Genomic DNA, 16,700 nt, shown 5'->3' on the forward strand with positions numbered 1-16,700 from the left:
TGGTGTGACTTCATACTCAGTCAAACGCACCGTGAACTCTATTACATTACCAAGGCCCAGGGCGATCCCGCCTTTTTATACACCCGCTGCGGCCGGTGTGTCTGTGTGCTGCGCAGCGTCTGTTTCCTTTAGCTTGTATTTATTTTATCATTTAGCCAGGCTCCCTGATAATTAGGTTGCTACCGTGGCGTGTGAACGCAAACAGATACGATGTTGACTCTGAGTGACGCGGATCCGCGGTGGGGGATCCGGAGGGGCCGCGTTTAGCTCGGGGAAGTCCCAGCGCTGCCTGCTACGCTGAAATTTAATGATGTGATCCGGGCGTGTGTGTGCGTCATTTCAACAGGGGATCGGGAATCCTTAAGTTCCGGGTTGATAAAAAATAACGCAGGTCAGATTTCGGCCCAGCGTTTAACTTTCGGATGATTCCCATGGTGCGATACCCAGCGTAAGCCGGTGACACTTTTCCTGTAGCTCGAAAACGCGACATGTTTTTACCCCCTCCCCTTCCCCCCCCCCCCGCTGTTACCACGGTAACCAAGGCACCGTTCTCTGGTCTCCGTTTCTCTTGTTAGCCCCGGTAGGGATCGGGCACCTGGTCCCGGCCGAGAGCCGGCCACTCCGGTTACAGCCTCCTTTAGGGCTCCTGTTTATTGTTATGCCATTACAGAGCTTGCTGAAACATTAGGTGAGGTGACACCCCACGTTAGGTAAAAACAAATTTAAAAGTCAGATATCACGAATTCCCTTCATAATTGCTAGTTACGTGACTAACAAATAGCCATAGGCTTTAAATTATTGCACAAAAGAATAATGAGTAAGGAACCCTCTGCACATATGGTAGGCCTATACATCAGAAGCAGAATTTTATATAGGATAGGCCTACATCTATATATAAAAATTCCAACATTAACAATACAAGGTTTGTATAACGTTGCTCAGTCTCAATACATTTTGCCAGTTAATAAGGCTTGTCATCTGTGTCACTTGCTGTATGCTATGCAACACTGTATAACCTCAAAATCTGAAAATTTTGCCTTGCAGCGACAGCCCACACTGTTTGAAACGGTGTCACGACTTGGTTTGCTGAAAAGAGCATCATGTTCTCTCCTTTCCTTCCTATTTTCCCCATCAGGAATCATTGCATTTGCCACGCGATTAAAACACGCGTTTTTTTTTAGTAATACGAAGTTCACGTCTTCATCGCCCCATCCTGGGGGTACTTGCGTAAATGCTCATAACATAAAAATAGATTAATAAAAAAATCCACACTTCTGTGTAGAGAACGAGGAATACAGCAAAATACTATTGAGAGCAGTTCTGTTCTGTATCACCTTTGCTTCCCATAATAACAACGGTGACGTATTGTCTATGCAAAACGTAAGATATGCTGTCAGACACGTAGATACTTAACAGTAGCTCGGTTTCTGTCTTACGCCTGATTTCGCCTGGCGTCGATATCAACCCAATCGTGACCATAAATTGGCTTCATCTACAGAATACAGCCCACTTCGAAACGTAATAAACACCCCGTTAAGAGATCGGTTCCTATGCCCCCCCCCCGGCTAAATAAACGGATTACATAAACATCACATTTTTTATTTTTTTCCATCTAGCGACGCAGACTATATGGGTTTACGGTGTATCGCGATCTGTACGATTGTTATCAATATGATTAACACTTTGCGTCTGGGTTTAATCAGGGATCACTGCGCATCCTACGGCTTCAAGATCCCAATGTAACCTTCTCGAAAATAATCATAATAAAAAAAACGACGTACGGAAGGCGTCCCATTCGCACCTTCTCTCGGTATCACGCCCCCACGGTTCCTCTGCGGTATTCTTAAAACCAATTAAAGTCATTAATATCTTATATACGGGCACAGCGGCGATGATTAATTAAATGTAGAGAATACCGAGGCCACTATTTTGGACGTTAATGACCGAGAGCGACACAAAACGGTGCAATGAAAATTAAAAATATTAAAACGTTCTTGCTTAACCACTTTTCACTCGACTGGGATTTCAACACAGCAGTTACTCCATCAGCATATCTATGCAAATCTTTCCTCATTCAAACACCCCGTCTCCGCAAATGACGGTAAAAAATAGTGTCACAACAAAATATAATCAAGGTTGCTTGTTTTTCTGTGCCTACCTGCCAACGGTTTGGTTGGCGAGCTGTCGCATCCGATTGAATTGCTTCTTCATTTTGTGTTTTTCTCTGCGTTAACACCAATAGCTGAAAGGAGTCGGCATTTCTCATTCACGAAGGGGCAGGAGAGTTCCACGGCGATCGCACAGTAAATCCGCCCTGCGACAATCCCTCTCCTCCATTTCACTAGAAAACACACAGTCGATGGCGACGAATGATGCGTTTCATTGCATATTTCTTGCCCGAATCTCCCACTCCTCTGCACAGAGATGCTGTGCAATTTTCTCTTCTTTAGGCAGAATGACAGCTCACGACGGGCTGGCGCTACTCTCCCGGTGCATTTTGGGAAATGTGGTTCCAGAATCATGCTTTGGACTATGTTTAAATTAATTAATTGAAACGACATAATTAATTTTAAAGGATACAGTATAATGTATACATACGTTGCATAATAACCATCTACATAATAACAGTATTATTATAAGTATTTGTTAGTCTTCAGGTATGATTTCCCTTTCAGCTGTGCTGTATTAACGTTACGGTTCAGCAGACAGTTTAAGTGAGCAATCAAATCACTGCCTGAGGAATAAACAAATTACCAGCCTAATAATGCTACGGTGAAACTGTTGGGCAAATGGAAACGTTATACCCGCTATTTATTGTATTCCATCTTCGTGTTGATATCATACTATACCTTTTCTTTTGTTGCCATATTTCTTAAGATAACTATCCAAGTCTGGAATTGGTGTAGGTCTATTTTCGCAAAGGCTATAGGTAGAATACAATTCTTCTCTTGAGTAAACAAAATGCAAACACTGAATTTTCAGGTTTCTCAACTTCTAATGGGAAAGGGATTTTTGTTTCATAATAGTAACAAATACGGTGTAATACAATGCAAACGGAGTGCGCAGTGCCGCATACACACACACACACACAGGCCTGACCAACTGAGCTACACTCTACACCCAAATTGGGTATTTCATTCACTTTATGCGGCGCCCTATCAATGGCCTGACCCTGCGCTCAATCCACAGTCTTCGCTCTCAACTGTTATATATGTCTGTGTGTTTCTCTCATAGAGTATTTGGAATGAAAGACGTTGAACCAACCACAAATATGTCACACACATAGAACAGGTGGAATGTGTCGCATTCAGTAATAACAAATGCTTTGTCATCGCAGTGCAGTGTAGCCTATGTCAATACCTCGTAACATATGTCTGATGATCATAAAGCCACAGACGTCGAAAAGGTCTAGACAGTGGTGGCTTAATGGTTCGGGAAGCGCACTCGTAATTGAAAGATAGCAGGTTTGAATCCCCGACCATCAAGGTAGCGCCTCCAAGCCCTGCTCCCTGGGTGCTGAATTAGCTGCGCCCTGCTAAGTCATATATGGGTTAAATGCGGAGGACACATTTCGTCAAGGAAACAGCATAACCTAGTGGCGACACCGCACTGTTTACTGCTCATCGTGAGAATTTTCCCGTAGTGTATCCATCTTCCACGACTGTTTATCCACTACAGGGTACCAGAAGTATGAAAAAACGAGGGCATCTGCCATTTAAATTTTTTTTATACCACAAACAACACTTAATGCAAGAATCATTTTCTTGCACATTAATAATGTCAAGACAAACGGCCCCAACAATGAATAGTGACAAGTGAGTTAAAACAATACATTGTGACCACGATAACTTGACAAACCGGAGGATTAACGCCTAATTGGCCTTATCATAATTTAAACATTTTAGATGTTCCCATTTGTTTTGTCTATCAGTTCTCTATCTGTTGTGTTCTAGCGCAGTAATAAACTCATCCATCACTGACATTTATATAAGAAGGCTTGAACTGGCACCCGGCAGATTGGCCCGGACTGCGCTTCCGCGTGGAGCTGAGGTCTACTCCGCCGCCCCCTCCCCGTTTACTCCATTTAATGTTCCCTCAGCTTTCGGTAATAGCTTCTAATTTCACACCTCACTGCCCGGAAGCAACCAAACCGGACATGCTTTTTCAAATAAAGCGAAAACTTTACAGTGAAGGTAATTACATATATATTAGCCCGATGTCTTGCTCGCTGAATGTTCTTAAGTTGCACTTCTGGTTACTGAATAGTCTCATTAGGTTCTTGCTTTGTTAAATGTTGTGTAGCTGCTCCGATTCTGCTTACACTGTACCTGGGCCTTCACTGGAAGCTCAGCCGAGCTGCACTTATGCCCAGCTGATTCTTCGACAGGACGTATGCAAAGGCTTATAGGAATTAGCGGGGGGGTATGTATCCCACCATATTTAATTTGGCTTCATTCGTCCCTCTGAAAGAACAGACCTTTGCATCTCGGCTACTAAACTGCGTTGCCCGCCCCAGTATCATCACCTCCTACACGCATGTTTGAAATGTGCTATTTGTCTCACCTGTATTTCGCTTTGGACAAAAACGTTTGCTAAATAGACCTGTGTATAATTTACGTCTACATTTTACATATTTAGCAAACGCTTTTGTATAAACTGGCGTATAGGCCTATATAAAAATTACCGATACTTATAGAAAATAGTTTATTAGGTCATCTGGCTGGGAATAAAATAAAAGACTGAAGCAAGTCATACACATTTAAAAACTTCTGATGTCCATCCCCTCCGAATAATTCCTGAGCATTTAAAGCACCCTCTTCTGGAGCTTTCTGCACAAGTCCAGCAAGGTCTTTCCAAGCAGACCACTCTACACCTTGATGGATGTCAGCATGCATGGAAAGACCAGGCTGGATGCTCAAAGGGCATCGATCCCTACACGGGGGAATTCAGGCTGCCGGTGTTCTGTCGATATATGCTGCCTTGTCGAAAAATGCTACCGTAGTGCTAATAGATAGCCCTAACCCTAACTCTTACCCAAAACCCCTAAAACCCATACCTTAACCCTAACCCTAACCCCTAAAAGCTAACCCTAATCCCAAAACGGTGGAACTGCACATGCGCAGAAAGGCTCGATAGCACGTCTCGATAGGTAGTATTTTTCGACAGAACACCGGCGCAAATGACCCGGCTGTGAACATGGGAGAGATGATAACAGTTCCCACGTTTACCTTTCGAGTGGTGACTCCTTCATTACACGCACTGTTAGTCCTCACAAACGCCAGAGAGTCAGATAAGAAATTAGATATGGTGTAATAAGAACTCATTAAAGGAGTTCCACGAGGGAACGACGAGAGCTCGGGCTGAGTGCTATTATCAGGAGGGAATGAGTAGGTTTCATACCTTAGGTGTTTTCGCACCATTTTCCACAACGTAAATCTGCTTGTTATCTCACTAAGAGATGTGTCTGAATAGAACGATAAAATTATCGAACCATACTTTACACATTCAGCTAAACTGCACTGAAAAGTTAGTCTCTTTGGTTAAGCTCGAGTGATACACGTAATCACATTAGTTTAGGTTTTATATTTTCAGGATTAGATCTTATTAAAGACAAAAAAGAATTGTAAGCAAAGGCGTGTTGCATAAAAACCAATTTGAAGACTTGCGTGTGTTCTCCGAACAATTGCACCCCCTACTGGTAAGATGAAAATGCTATTTGAATATATTCAGTTCAATAAAATTAAATTACATTGGAAAGTTATATTTGAATGACAAGTCGCTCTCTCACTTTGCACCCCCTGGGAGAAAAGCCTAAAGGCGACTATTGCTTCAACTACTTGAAAAAAATTTTTCTCCACAACCATGCGGCATATATAAATAAACGGTAAAGGCACGTTGTAATTGTATAATGGCGGAATTTAATTTTAATTCAGTGGCGCCCAAACTTAATCGATTTAAATTAGTGAATGCCGAAATTAAGGAAACTTAACCCCATAAATTATTCTGGACTTAAAACGTGCGATATATTTGTTTTACACAACTGACTTTCTGACCAAAGTTTCTGACACTGAACGCTACCTAATCATGCATATGTTCGTCTTATGCTAGATGTCATGGTCGCCAAATTAGGGTGGTTACAGATATATGCAATACATATAAGATGTTAGTATAGCTGTCAGAATGATGCGCTGTATAGCGCCGCTGGTGTAGTGGTATCATGCAAGATTCCCATTCTTGCGACCCGGGTTCGATTCCCGGGCGGCGCACTACGTTTTTAGTATTCGTATTTTGTAGTGTTTTGGAAAGTGGTGCATACACCCAAGATGCACGCGGAAAATTAATTTTCCATTCAGTGTCTTTGCTTTGTTTTCCGTCTTCTTTCTGGGTGGGTGGCGCAGGAATTTATAAGCCCGTTGCACAGCAACAAGGCAACAACCCCGGCATTTCTGCGGAATTTTAATAGGCATTTACTTACTGCAAGATATCGGGTCTGTATTTCAATAAGCTTTTTTCTAGGACGCTAAATTCTACAATGTATCGCTGAATGTATCAAAACAAGTATCAAAAATAGCAAAAACTTGATTCAAATTAAACAAAGGAAACATTGTGACAAGTTAATATTGTTTATTCAATGTTTATTACAAATTCATCGTCAAAATTGAAATAAATTGACATGCAAATCAGGTAGAATTTGTAGGACTGAAAGGCGCAGCGAATTGCTGCTGAAAGGCGCAGCGAAATGGACCTTTTTGGAGCAGAGGAAGAGTGCGAGCTCAGAATAGGCTCAGCTCCCCGGCTTCGCTGCAGAAGCGGCGTGCCGGGGGTCCGGGTGTGTCGGTGTCGGCTCTGCATCCTCGGGTCCAGACTCTCCCGCACAGCCGAATGGTTTCTGCGGGCCGGAGACGCGCCGAAGAGTCGCTTTCTCACTGGTTTACTACTTCGCTGTCAGAGCCTGGACATTCTGCGAAGCGTCGAACAGCTGTTACAGGTAACTCTGGGCAAAGACTTTACCTATGCCAGGTGTCAGCAAAGGCCGGCTCTGCCGGGGGATCTAGACGCTTGGAGTTCGGACCGAAGCGAAGTACTCAACGGGGAAATCACGGAAACCTGGAAGTGGTTCAGCTGCAGCTCAAACTGGACCAAAGCGAATTACGTTTTGGGAGTTTTGCCTCTCTGCAATGTCAGTCTTCTTCACGTTCTGGGAAATCTTTCTCGGAGGCTTCTGGCAGGGGAAAGTCGAGCTTTTCTCCATCATAACGTAAGTAAGTGGCGACGAACGACGCAAATCTCTGTGTTTTCTTTGCCATGTCCCTAAAACCATAATACATTTTCTGTTTGACAGTCCAGATGCAACCGTACATTTCAGACACGAGACAAAGAACCTGTCGTTTGACTCCTTTATCCCGTGTAGTTGTAGATGACCTCGAGGCCCACGCTACTTCCATCCCAGAATCACATTATTCCTTCTACTCGGATGAACACCGAGAGCTTGACCTACTCATCAGCGCCAGTTCCAACTTTGGACCACTGGAGGATGCCTGGTACCTGGAGCAGCAAATAGATCTTGCACCAGATCCTGGTATGATCGAGGAAGCGCATTTGCATAACAGGGGGACCTAATGTAATTGCTATAATGTCTGTAATGCGGACACCATGCGTCTCACTCAGCAGGGAGCGATGCCCTGACGGAGGCGTCCCAGTCAGTCTCGGCGGTTCGGGTGCGTGACAGGAGCTGGGATGGCGATGGGAACTCTCTGTATTCCCAAGACACCGCTCTCACGGCGTTCCTCAGGGCCTCGGAGCTGCTGTCTGCAGTCAATCGCTACACGGATTTTATCCGTCGGCTGCCGGTGCACCTGGCCAAAAGGATTTTAGGTAAGAAAGTACTCAGAAGGGCAGAACAGCATTTAATGCTTACAGCTCAGTCTCTGTAAGGAGCTGCCGTGACAGGAAAATGGCCTCATTAACCCAGCAGAATTTAGTTTCTTCGGCTCCGTCTTATTAAAGCGGCAATGGGAATGCAGGAGACCTACAACAGTTAGATGAAGTGCACATTTGTATTGCTCACATCCATTTTCACTGGAGGCTGCCACTAAATGGGTGCTTCTGACATTAGTGTTTACCAACAGCAGGTATAGTAGCTCTCAGTCAGTTCTTTTCTAAGGATTCTTTCGCTAAAAGGAAACTTACCAACTTTTCACAGTATCATATTAATTTAATTGTAGGGGCCCTTTTATTTGCCTTTCTGACTTTATAAACGTCACCAGGGAAACGCCAAATAACGCTTTGAATATGAGGCTCGTGGTATACGGCGCATGAAGTTCTTCAAACAAGAAGAACAATCGGAATCTAAGTTGTGGAATGTCACCCTGCATGTGGAAAACACAATGCAGCCAACCGCTTAAAGTAACTGCATTGCGTCATTGCATGTGTTTTGCCGTTTTTTTTATTGTGAAACTGGAAACTGGCCTTTAAGTTAATTTTAAGTGGCGTTAACAGGCCTTAAATGTAGCCTAAATCTGCAGATACCCAGCAGTAGTGCTTATCCACAGTTTGTTTTTTGACCCCGTCAACCTTAGATACTTTCCTGCCCTCTAGCGGCTCATCTCCACCTCTCTGGGAAGGATAAGTGCTTTTGCAGAGTCTGTGCTCGTACCCAGAGTGTGAATTACCCCTCCATAATTGGGGGGGGGGTACTGCCTTCATAATACTTCTATGACCATTATGGTCCGCTACCGCGTCAATACGAATAGCCACCAGGATCAATGTTAAGAGTGCAAGATGCGCTAAGGGTGTTTACTAACATGTATGCAACACACGGTCATGGTCTGGACATGCGACAAAATGAGAATCAATACAGAAGATCTCGTTATCCTTATCTCTATACAAAAGAATTTGGTTTTGATAACTCTCAGGAATTATCCTAGAAGAAGTATACTAGTAAAAGTAATAAGCCTATACATTTACAAACAGCCTGGTCTGGTCCAGCAGTCTGGTGTTATTCCTGCCCTCTCAGTCCCCCCAGCTCCAACAGCCTTCAGAAATAAATATTTACCTGTTAGGCTAATATCTGTCTTGATTAGACAGTAGATCTTAAAGTACAGCCTAATTTCTAACTCACCTGCCTGCTCACTGTCCTGATCCTGCCTTCTACTGACCACCACTTTCCTTCATACACATTAAGTTTGCAAAACTGCACCTATACTTTTAGTGTAATGTTCTGTAGCTCTTAACACTAATATTTCCTACTTCTTCTTCTTTTACCACCAAAAAAGTATCTGATGTCTCCATCTTTCCTTTTCCTCATAGTGTGTCTGTGAATAAAATCTTATCTATATTTAACAAAACAGTATCTGGGCTATTAGCTGAAGCTTCTAAAAATGTCTATAAATATGAAATTGTGGAATGCAGAATCAATACTATTAAAATTTAACTAATAGGGCTTATTATTTGCTAGCTAGTTTTTTTTTATAGGATTCACTTATAGTAATGTTTTTTCAGAGCATAATGTTAGATCTTCTTATGCATTAACATTAGCCTAATAACAAACCACACAGGCTAAGTGACGAATTAGTTTCAGAATGGCACAATTTATTCATGATAAAATTAGAATGGAAACATAGGGAGTTCATCTCCTTGGAAAATGACCATGATGGATTTTACCTCACCAAATACAAGCTATGGTTAGGGCTATCGATTAGCACTACGGTAGCATACCTCGACAAAGTAGCTCATCTCGACAGAACACCGGCCTCAGAAGGACAATGGTAAGTAATTCAACTTATAAAGACGTCAGCTTGCATTAGTTGATGAAACACTTAAACGAATAAATGAAGGTTGTAAAATAACAAATTTCCAACAGGGTACACTTCTGCTGGCTACTTACATTTACCAATGCATGACAAACAGCACCATGACAGACAAACACAATGAACAGGTCACTCAATGAGAATGAATGACGCAACCGACTGGCTGCTTCTAGCGCCGAGGTGGTTAAAATGGTACGGTCCACATTAGGGGTGTCTGAAATCGTTTTACATAACCTCACCTTGTAGGAAAATTTTATCTTTTGTTAAGACCCCCCCAAACTGCTATTTTTGTCTCTTTGTGGGGGTCTGGGTCTTGATCGCGGGGTACAATACCCACCATAATTCGAACCATGCTCGTACCAAGTGTGTGTGTGTGTGTGTGTGTGTGTGTGTGCTCGTGTGTGTTCCAGCTCTCTTGGACGAGGCCTCACTCTGCAGCTGCCTGTTTGTGTGCCGCCACTGGCGTGATCTGGCTGAGGAGGTGCAGGTGGAGTTCACAGTCAGGTGGAAGATGGAGAACTGGGCGGTAACCATGGAGGTACCCACACACCACAAGCCAAACTCCTCTGGCCAGAACTGCATCCGAGCGTGTTGATGGGCGCCCCCTGCTGATTAATAATGTTAATGGGCGCCCCCTGCTGGATGAGTGTGTTGATGGGCGCCCCCTGCTGGATGAGTGTGTTAATAGGCGCCCCCTGCTGGATGAACGTGTTGATGGGCTCCCCCTGCTGGATGAGTGTGTTAATAGGCGCCCCCTGCTGGATGAACGTGTTAATGGGCACCCCCTGCTGGATGAGTGTGTTGATGGGCGCCCCCTGCTGGATGAGTGTGTTAATAGGCGCCCCCTGCTGGATGAACGTGTTGATGGGCGCCCCCTGCTGGATGAGTGTGTTAATAGGCGCCCCCTGCTGGATGAACGTGTTAATGGGCACCCCCTGCTGGATGAGCGTGTTGATGGGCGCCCCCCTGCTGGATGAGCGTGTTAATGGGCGCCCCCTGCTGGATGAATGTGTTAATAGGCGCCCCCCTGCTGGATGAGCGTGTTAATAGGCACCCCCTGCTGGATGAGCGTGTTGATAGGTTTCCTCTGCTGGATGAGCGTGTTGATAGGCGCCCCCTGCTGGATGAGTATGTTAATAGGGGCCCCCTGCTGGATGAGTGTGTTAATGGGCGCCCCCTGCTGGATGAGTGTGTTAATGGGCGCCCCCTGCTGGAGGAGTGTGTTAATGGGCGCCCCCTGCTGGATAATCGTGTTGATAGGCGCCCCCTGCTGGATGAGCGTGTTGTTCATTGTCTCCTGGTGACAGGGCATTTTCATGCCTCCTCAGGCCGATTTCTGCTCAGGGCCCAATCCAGTCTATGCCAGAATTCGGGAGGTACTGGTTCCCATCAGGGAGGAGGAAGAGCACCTGCAGACCAGAGAGTGTGTTTCCAGCACCAGGAGGGTAAAGCTGGACATTTTCACAGCCATCTCGTTAGTGCCATGTGGTGTTTTAACCACTCATTTTAATTCACAGTGTGCGACAGACAGTGTTTGTACTTATATTATTTTGATTTCATTGAATGTAACAGATCATTTATAGGAGGGCTAGTAGTTAATTTGGTTATATTGTGGGACAAATGTAACACAAAAATGTGAGTAATGAATCAACAACCTAATACATTTATCTAAAGCAACCTACAGTTACAACCTAGGTGTGTTCCGTGGGATTCGAACCCATGACCTTCATATTGTTAGCATGTTGAGATACTTGCTGAACTACATATTTCATGACTGACATTGATTACCTGATATGTTTAAGTGTTTTTTAGGTCAGTTTTGAATTTAGAGAGGATCTGATTGTGGCCATGGTCCCTGTCAGACCTCAGCTCTGTTTCTGAAGGAGCAGAGCTTCACCATGAAGATGGTGCCCTGCTTCGCCTCAGCCTGCGTGACCCACTTTGTCTCCCCAGGGTACAGCCTTTGAGTCGGTCCATGCTGGGGTTGTGACCAGGGCACTGCAGATGGAGGAGCGGAACGTCTACTGTGGCGTGTTCAGGGTCACCGTGCTGTCTGAGCAGTCAGGGTGGGGGTCAGAACCGCAGGGAGCGGGTGGTGTCGTCGGTCAGGTGGTTGAGGCGGGTCGGGCTGCTGTAAATCCCTACTCTGTGCTTGGGTTCAGGGACGACCCACTGCGGGTGGTGCATTTCTGTGGAGGGAACCTGGTGGCCACGGGTTCGAGGGACAAGGCGGTGCGGCTGTTGGACACGAAGACAGTGAAGCCAGTGAGGCTCCCCCTGCTGGGCCACACGGGGAGTGTCCGCGTTGTGCTGCTGAGTGAGGAGCAGGGACTCGTCCTCAGTGCAGGCTGCGACCTCACGATCAGGTCCGAGCAGCTCCTCTCTCCCACACACGCCAGTGCTCACGCTTCCGGAAAAGCCTTTCTAGCAGCGGTCCGGCTTACTGTGAATTACACAGAGTGAGGTTTTTATAGTTAGGTTTTTTGCAGTCGTTTACCTATCAGCTGACTGGCCAATTTTCTGAATCATTTTGGGGTTTTAAAAGGTATAACAGCAAAGCCCAATTTGTACCATTCATCTCTTCTCCTCCTCTGTATAGTGACCCTGTCACTGAGACACCGTACAGATCACTGAGCGTATCGCACAGCTTATAGCAGCTTTCCATTATATCTACACAGACATGCCCTGCAGAGCCAACAGCGTGACAAACCAAGGTGGTTGCGTCACCACCATCTGATTGGTCGAAATGCACATTGATACCAGTGATCTGCATCGATATGCATGGATTATTTGGAGGAAAAAAATGGCATATTCTATATATTATTTATTAGTAGTAGTATTGCACATCGTGATGTATTAATGCATTCCCGATAATTCAGAACTTGAAAGTTTCCAACCTACTTAAAAATGTACTGTAGAACAGCTGAACAGAATGGATTTGTTATGCAAATTTATACAAGCCAGTGCTAATTCTACTAGTGCTTGATACTTGCATAACATGGTGATTCTCACAGACATGCTAGCAGACAGTAAAATTAAATAATCATTGCACATAGTAAATCATGATGTACTGTGTGATGGCCTTTACCGAGCCGGTCCTTCTGCAGTGGAAAACCGAAGCGAGCTGGAACCGCACTGTAACTCTTCTCTCTTCGCGGCATGGCTCAGGTACCGGTTGGTTGGCGAGGCATGTGACATAACGTACAATCTTGCCTGAGTGGCTCATTCTGAAGATCCAGTGGGATCCAGTTGTCTAGCACATGTACTGTACAGATGGGGGCCTGGAATTCCCATCTCTCCCCCCCCCCACCAAGGTGCTGGAGCCTGCAGACTGGGCTGTGCATGAAGGTGTACTTTGGTCACACTGGTGCCGTGAACTGCCTGGATCTGCAAGAAAACCTGCTGGTTTCCGGAGCCAAGGACTGCAAGGTGAAAGGTGAGGGTCACTCGGCGCCTGCTGACACTTTGAGCGTATTATTGATGTATGACAGTCACATGACGTCAGTGGGGGGGCGTCAGCAGTGTGACTGTGTTCTTCTTCTGGTGACAGTGTGGAACCTTCACACTGGAAAGTGCTACAAAAAGCTGAAGTTCCACCATGACAAGCCCATCCTGTGCGTGAAGATCCAAAAGAACCTGGTGCTGAGTGGCTGTGATCAGGGTCTGCTGAAGGTGGGGGACCTGGAGACGGCCACGCTCCTCCGGGTGAGTGCCTCCTCTCGCCTCCTCCCACGTTCTCCACTCAGCTGGCGGATTGACGGCAACCCCCCCCCCCCCCAAATCTTTGTCTCTCTGTCCTTCGGTAGGCCATCGCCGCCCACGAGGGCCCCGTCAGCTGCCTCTTCTGCGATCCGTGGCACATCCTCTCTGGGGGTGGCGACGGACTGGTGAGGGCCTGGAGCACCAGCTGCGGGTTCGAGGGCAGCCTGATGACCTTCCGGCATCCTGCGTGAGTAGGGGTGGGGCCGTGACTCCCGCTTCCGCTTGGGTATGGGCTCTCTGCTCGCCGACTGGGATGCGACGGTGACTGTCGGCGCTGGCTGCTCCTCAGGGAGGTGCTGGCCCTGGCATTCCTCTTCCTGCGCGTGATCACTGGCTGCGGCGACGGCAAGATCCGCATCTTCAGCTTCCTGTCGGGGCAGTGCCTGAGGGTAATCAGGGCTGGCAGCCAGCAGATCCCAGTGCGCTCCCTGCATGCGCACCCGAACAAGTGAGCCCCCACCCCCTGCTTTGCTCCATGCCTTGTCTTTTCCTCTTGCCCCTCCCCTTGGTATTACCATGTGGCTTGAGGTCTATCCTTTTCCCTCTGCAGGATCGTTGTGAACACCAGCGCCACCTTGGTGCTGCTGAGGTTCAGCGCGGTCCACTGGGACTACACTGCAGCAGAGAACCTGCCTGATGTTCCGCTGGCATCCTGGAGGCCCGCAGTAGAGGAGGATCCACGCACCTTGGGGAGCTCTTTCCGCCGCACCCTCCCCTGTGAGGGTAGGAATGCGGCCAGAAGGGCGGCGCCACCTGCTGCGAGAGCTCGGCAGGTGCCAGGTATGATCCATGAGTCCCTGCGGCGTTTCAGCTACCAGGTGAGAGTCTTGGTCTTTGGTACCTAAAAAGTCTGAAAATCGTTTGATCGGCAGGAGACATATTTGGGGTCCAGACGGAGTTCCCCAGTGATGCCAGGAGAGAGCATCGGGCCTATTGCCTCACCAGGACCCGCCCCCACCTGCTGATCAGGAGGCCGTGGGGTGGATCGGGGTCAGGCAGGCCTGCGGGGGGCAGCCTCTCAAGGGACGCTGACACTGCTGGATCTGGTAAGTCAGTGGGGACGGTCTTCTTTGATGTGGGGAGTCTGTAGTGAGGATGTCTGTCTGCCTCCCCTCACCTCCCCAGCAAAGAAGTGGTACAGGCCAGTGAGGAGTGTCCCGTCTGGTGGTAAGAGGGCTGTCCTACAGACGGCAAAGATCTCCCAGCATGCTCAGCGGCCCGAGCCACAGCCCCGAAACATGGACATGTGGGACATGTGGGAATCCCCACCCAGTGCCGCCAGGAAGGACGCCGTGGCCAAATCCTCATCGCCACAGAAACTGTGCTTACCAGCGCCCCCTGCAGGGAGGGGGTGTGAGGTTGAGCTGCCCAACACTGGTATGAGCCAGACCGAAATCCTGCTGCTCACCTGGACCCAGATCCCCAAACACAGCGGTGCATCTACTCTGCTACCCCCCACCCCAAGGAAGGTGGGGGGGGGGCTTCCCCACCGGCACCACGCCGCACGCCATGTCCCTCCGTCCCCCCCCAACCGCCCCAGCACACATGGAGCAGGCAGCCCAGCCCCCACGTGGGGTTCCAGCTGCCTGACGGCACGGAGCCCCCACCCCAGCGTGGTCCCGCCCACCGGACCCCTTCCGGCCCCTTCCGCCTACCCACCACCACACAACTGGAGGAGGAGCAGTGGCTGTGGGTGCGAGCCCAGCGGGAGCAGGAGGTCCTCGGGACGAGGCGGGGCAATGCACAGTGGTGGCGAGCCTGACCAGTGAGGGCGAGGGGGCCCCCATCCATCCCGAGCATGCGGGAGGCGAACCGGGCTGCGTGGCCTGTGTCTGAGAGGGGAGGGCTGAGGAGCCGTGTATGTGTGTGTATGTGTCTGTGTGTGTGTGTCTGTGTGTGTGTGTCTGTGTGTGTGTGTCTGTGTGTGTGTGTCTGTGTGTGTCTGTGTGTGTGTGTCTGTGTGTGTGTGTCTGTGTGTGTCTGTGTGTGTGTGTCTGTGTGTGTGTGTCTGTGTGTGTCTGTGTGTGTGTGTCTGTGTGTGTGTCTGTGTGTGTGTGTGTGTCTGTGTGTGTCTGTGTGTGTGTGTCTGTGTGTGTGTGTCTGTGTGTGTCTGTGTGTGTGTGTCTGTGTGTGTGTATGTGTGTGTGTGTGTCTGTGTGTGTCTGTGTGTGTGTGTGTCTGTGTGTGTGTGTCTGTGTGTGTCTGTGTGTGTGTGTCTGTGTGTGTGTCTGTGTGTGTGTGTGTGTGTCTGTATGTGTCTGTGTGTGTGTGTGTGTGTCTGTGTGTGTGTGTCTGTGTGTGTGTCTGTGTGTGTGTGTGTGTGTCTGTGTGTGTGTGTCTGTGTGTGTGTGTGTGTGTCTGTATGTGTCTGTGTGTGTGTGTCTGTATGTGTCTGTGTGTGTGTGTCTGTGTGTGCATTTTTGTAACTATTATGCAGTGGGGACCAAATTTCTCCACAATATGACAAAAACCTGTAACTTTTTACCTTGGGGACATTTTTTATAACCTCATTTTTATAAAAATCCGTGACTGCAATCAAAAAACCAAAAATGCCAAAAGGCTTTTGTTTGGTTATTTGGTTACGGTCAGGGCTGGGTAGGAGTTAAGGTGTCATTGTTGGGATTTGGGTTTTTCCCTAGAAATGAATAGACGGTCCCCACAGATATGAATACAAACAGGTGTGTGTGCATCATGTAAATAAACCACCTTTATTTTCTCAACCCCTCATTCCTCCTTTTTCGTGATGCATTGGAATTTTTTCACATAACTTCAACCATCCATCTTCCAGCCTCTTTTCCCTGGATATTTGTCACGTCATATCTGATCATGGCCAGCAGGGGGCAGCAGCAGACAGGTTAAGGGTGACGGCCTGCATTCTGCTCTGTCTCCCCGGGGTAGGCCTTCAAGCTGGCCTATACTAGGCTCACGACCAGGACACTGCTGTTGGAGGAGAGGAATGCCTACTGTGCATCACTGTGCAGTCGGGGTGTATGGCTGCATGACTGCATGACTGCATGTCTGCGTGGCTGCATGGCTGCCTGACTGCATGGTAGGCCCTGTCCTCTATGTGCTGTATGCCCTCGGTGCCTCTCCAGGTCTCCGGCTGTCTAGCGGGTCTCTGGGAATCTG

At 47.6% G+C, this 16,700-nt stretch overlaps 2 protein-coding genes and 1 non-coding gene across 13 annotated transcripts in view; 2 read left to right on the forward strand and 1 right to left on the reverse strand.

Annotated features, from left to right (window-relative positions):
- Positions 1–2,477, reverse strand: part of LOC111834656 (rho GTPase-activating protein 44-like) — a 53,520-nt gene extending 51,043 nt beyond the window's left edge. For all 11 annotated transcript variants that reach the window (XR_002836053.2, XR_002836052.2, XM_072711880.1 and 8 more), the window contains exon 1: positions 2,159–2,477. Coding sequence is in view for 9 of the 11 variants with exons in the window: in XM_072711880.1 (XP_072567981.1) it covers positions 2,159–2,211 (53 nt within the window). In the remaining 2 variants the exon portion in view is untranslated. The remainder of the gene's footprint in view (positions 1–2,158) is intronic.
- Positions 2,478–6,195: 3,718 nt separating this feature from the next.
- On the forward strand, positions 6,196–6,266 carry trnag-ccc (transfer RNA glycine (anticodon CCC)). Its single transcript has one exon. It is a non-coding gene; the product is annotated as a tRNA-Gly (tRNA).
- Positions 6,267–6,317: 51 nt separating this feature from the next.
- Positions 6,318–15,543, forward strand: fbxw10 (F-box and WD repeat domain containing 10). Its single transcript, XM_072712803.1, has 14 exons — positions 6,318–7,262; positions 7,412–7,579; positions 7,669–7,875; positions 10,220–10,347; positions 11,138–11,254; positions 11,763–11,875; positions 11,972–12,175; positions 13,124–13,245; positions 13,360–13,514; positions 13,616–13,758; positions 13,861–14,019; positions 14,122–14,351; positions 14,444–14,617; positions 14,697–15,543. The coding sequence occupies exons 1-14, from the start codon at positions 6,740–6,742 to the stop codon at positions 15,338–15,340; spliced, it is 3,087 nt and encodes a 1,028-aa protein (XP_072568904.1). The 5' UTR covers positions 6,318–6,739; the 3' UTR covers positions 15,341–15,543.
- Positions 15,544–16,700: the final 1,157 nt, after the last annotated feature.

The sequence above is a fragment of the Paramormyrops kingsleyae genome, chromosome 5, assembly GCF_048594095.1.
Source record: "Paramormyrops kingsleyae isolate MSU_618 chromosome 5, PKINGS_0.4, whole genome shotgun sequence".
Classification (NCBI taxonomy): domain Eukaryota; kingdom Metazoa; phylum Chordata; class Actinopteri; order Osteoglossiformes; family Mormyridae; genus Paramormyrops; species Paramormyrops kingsleyae.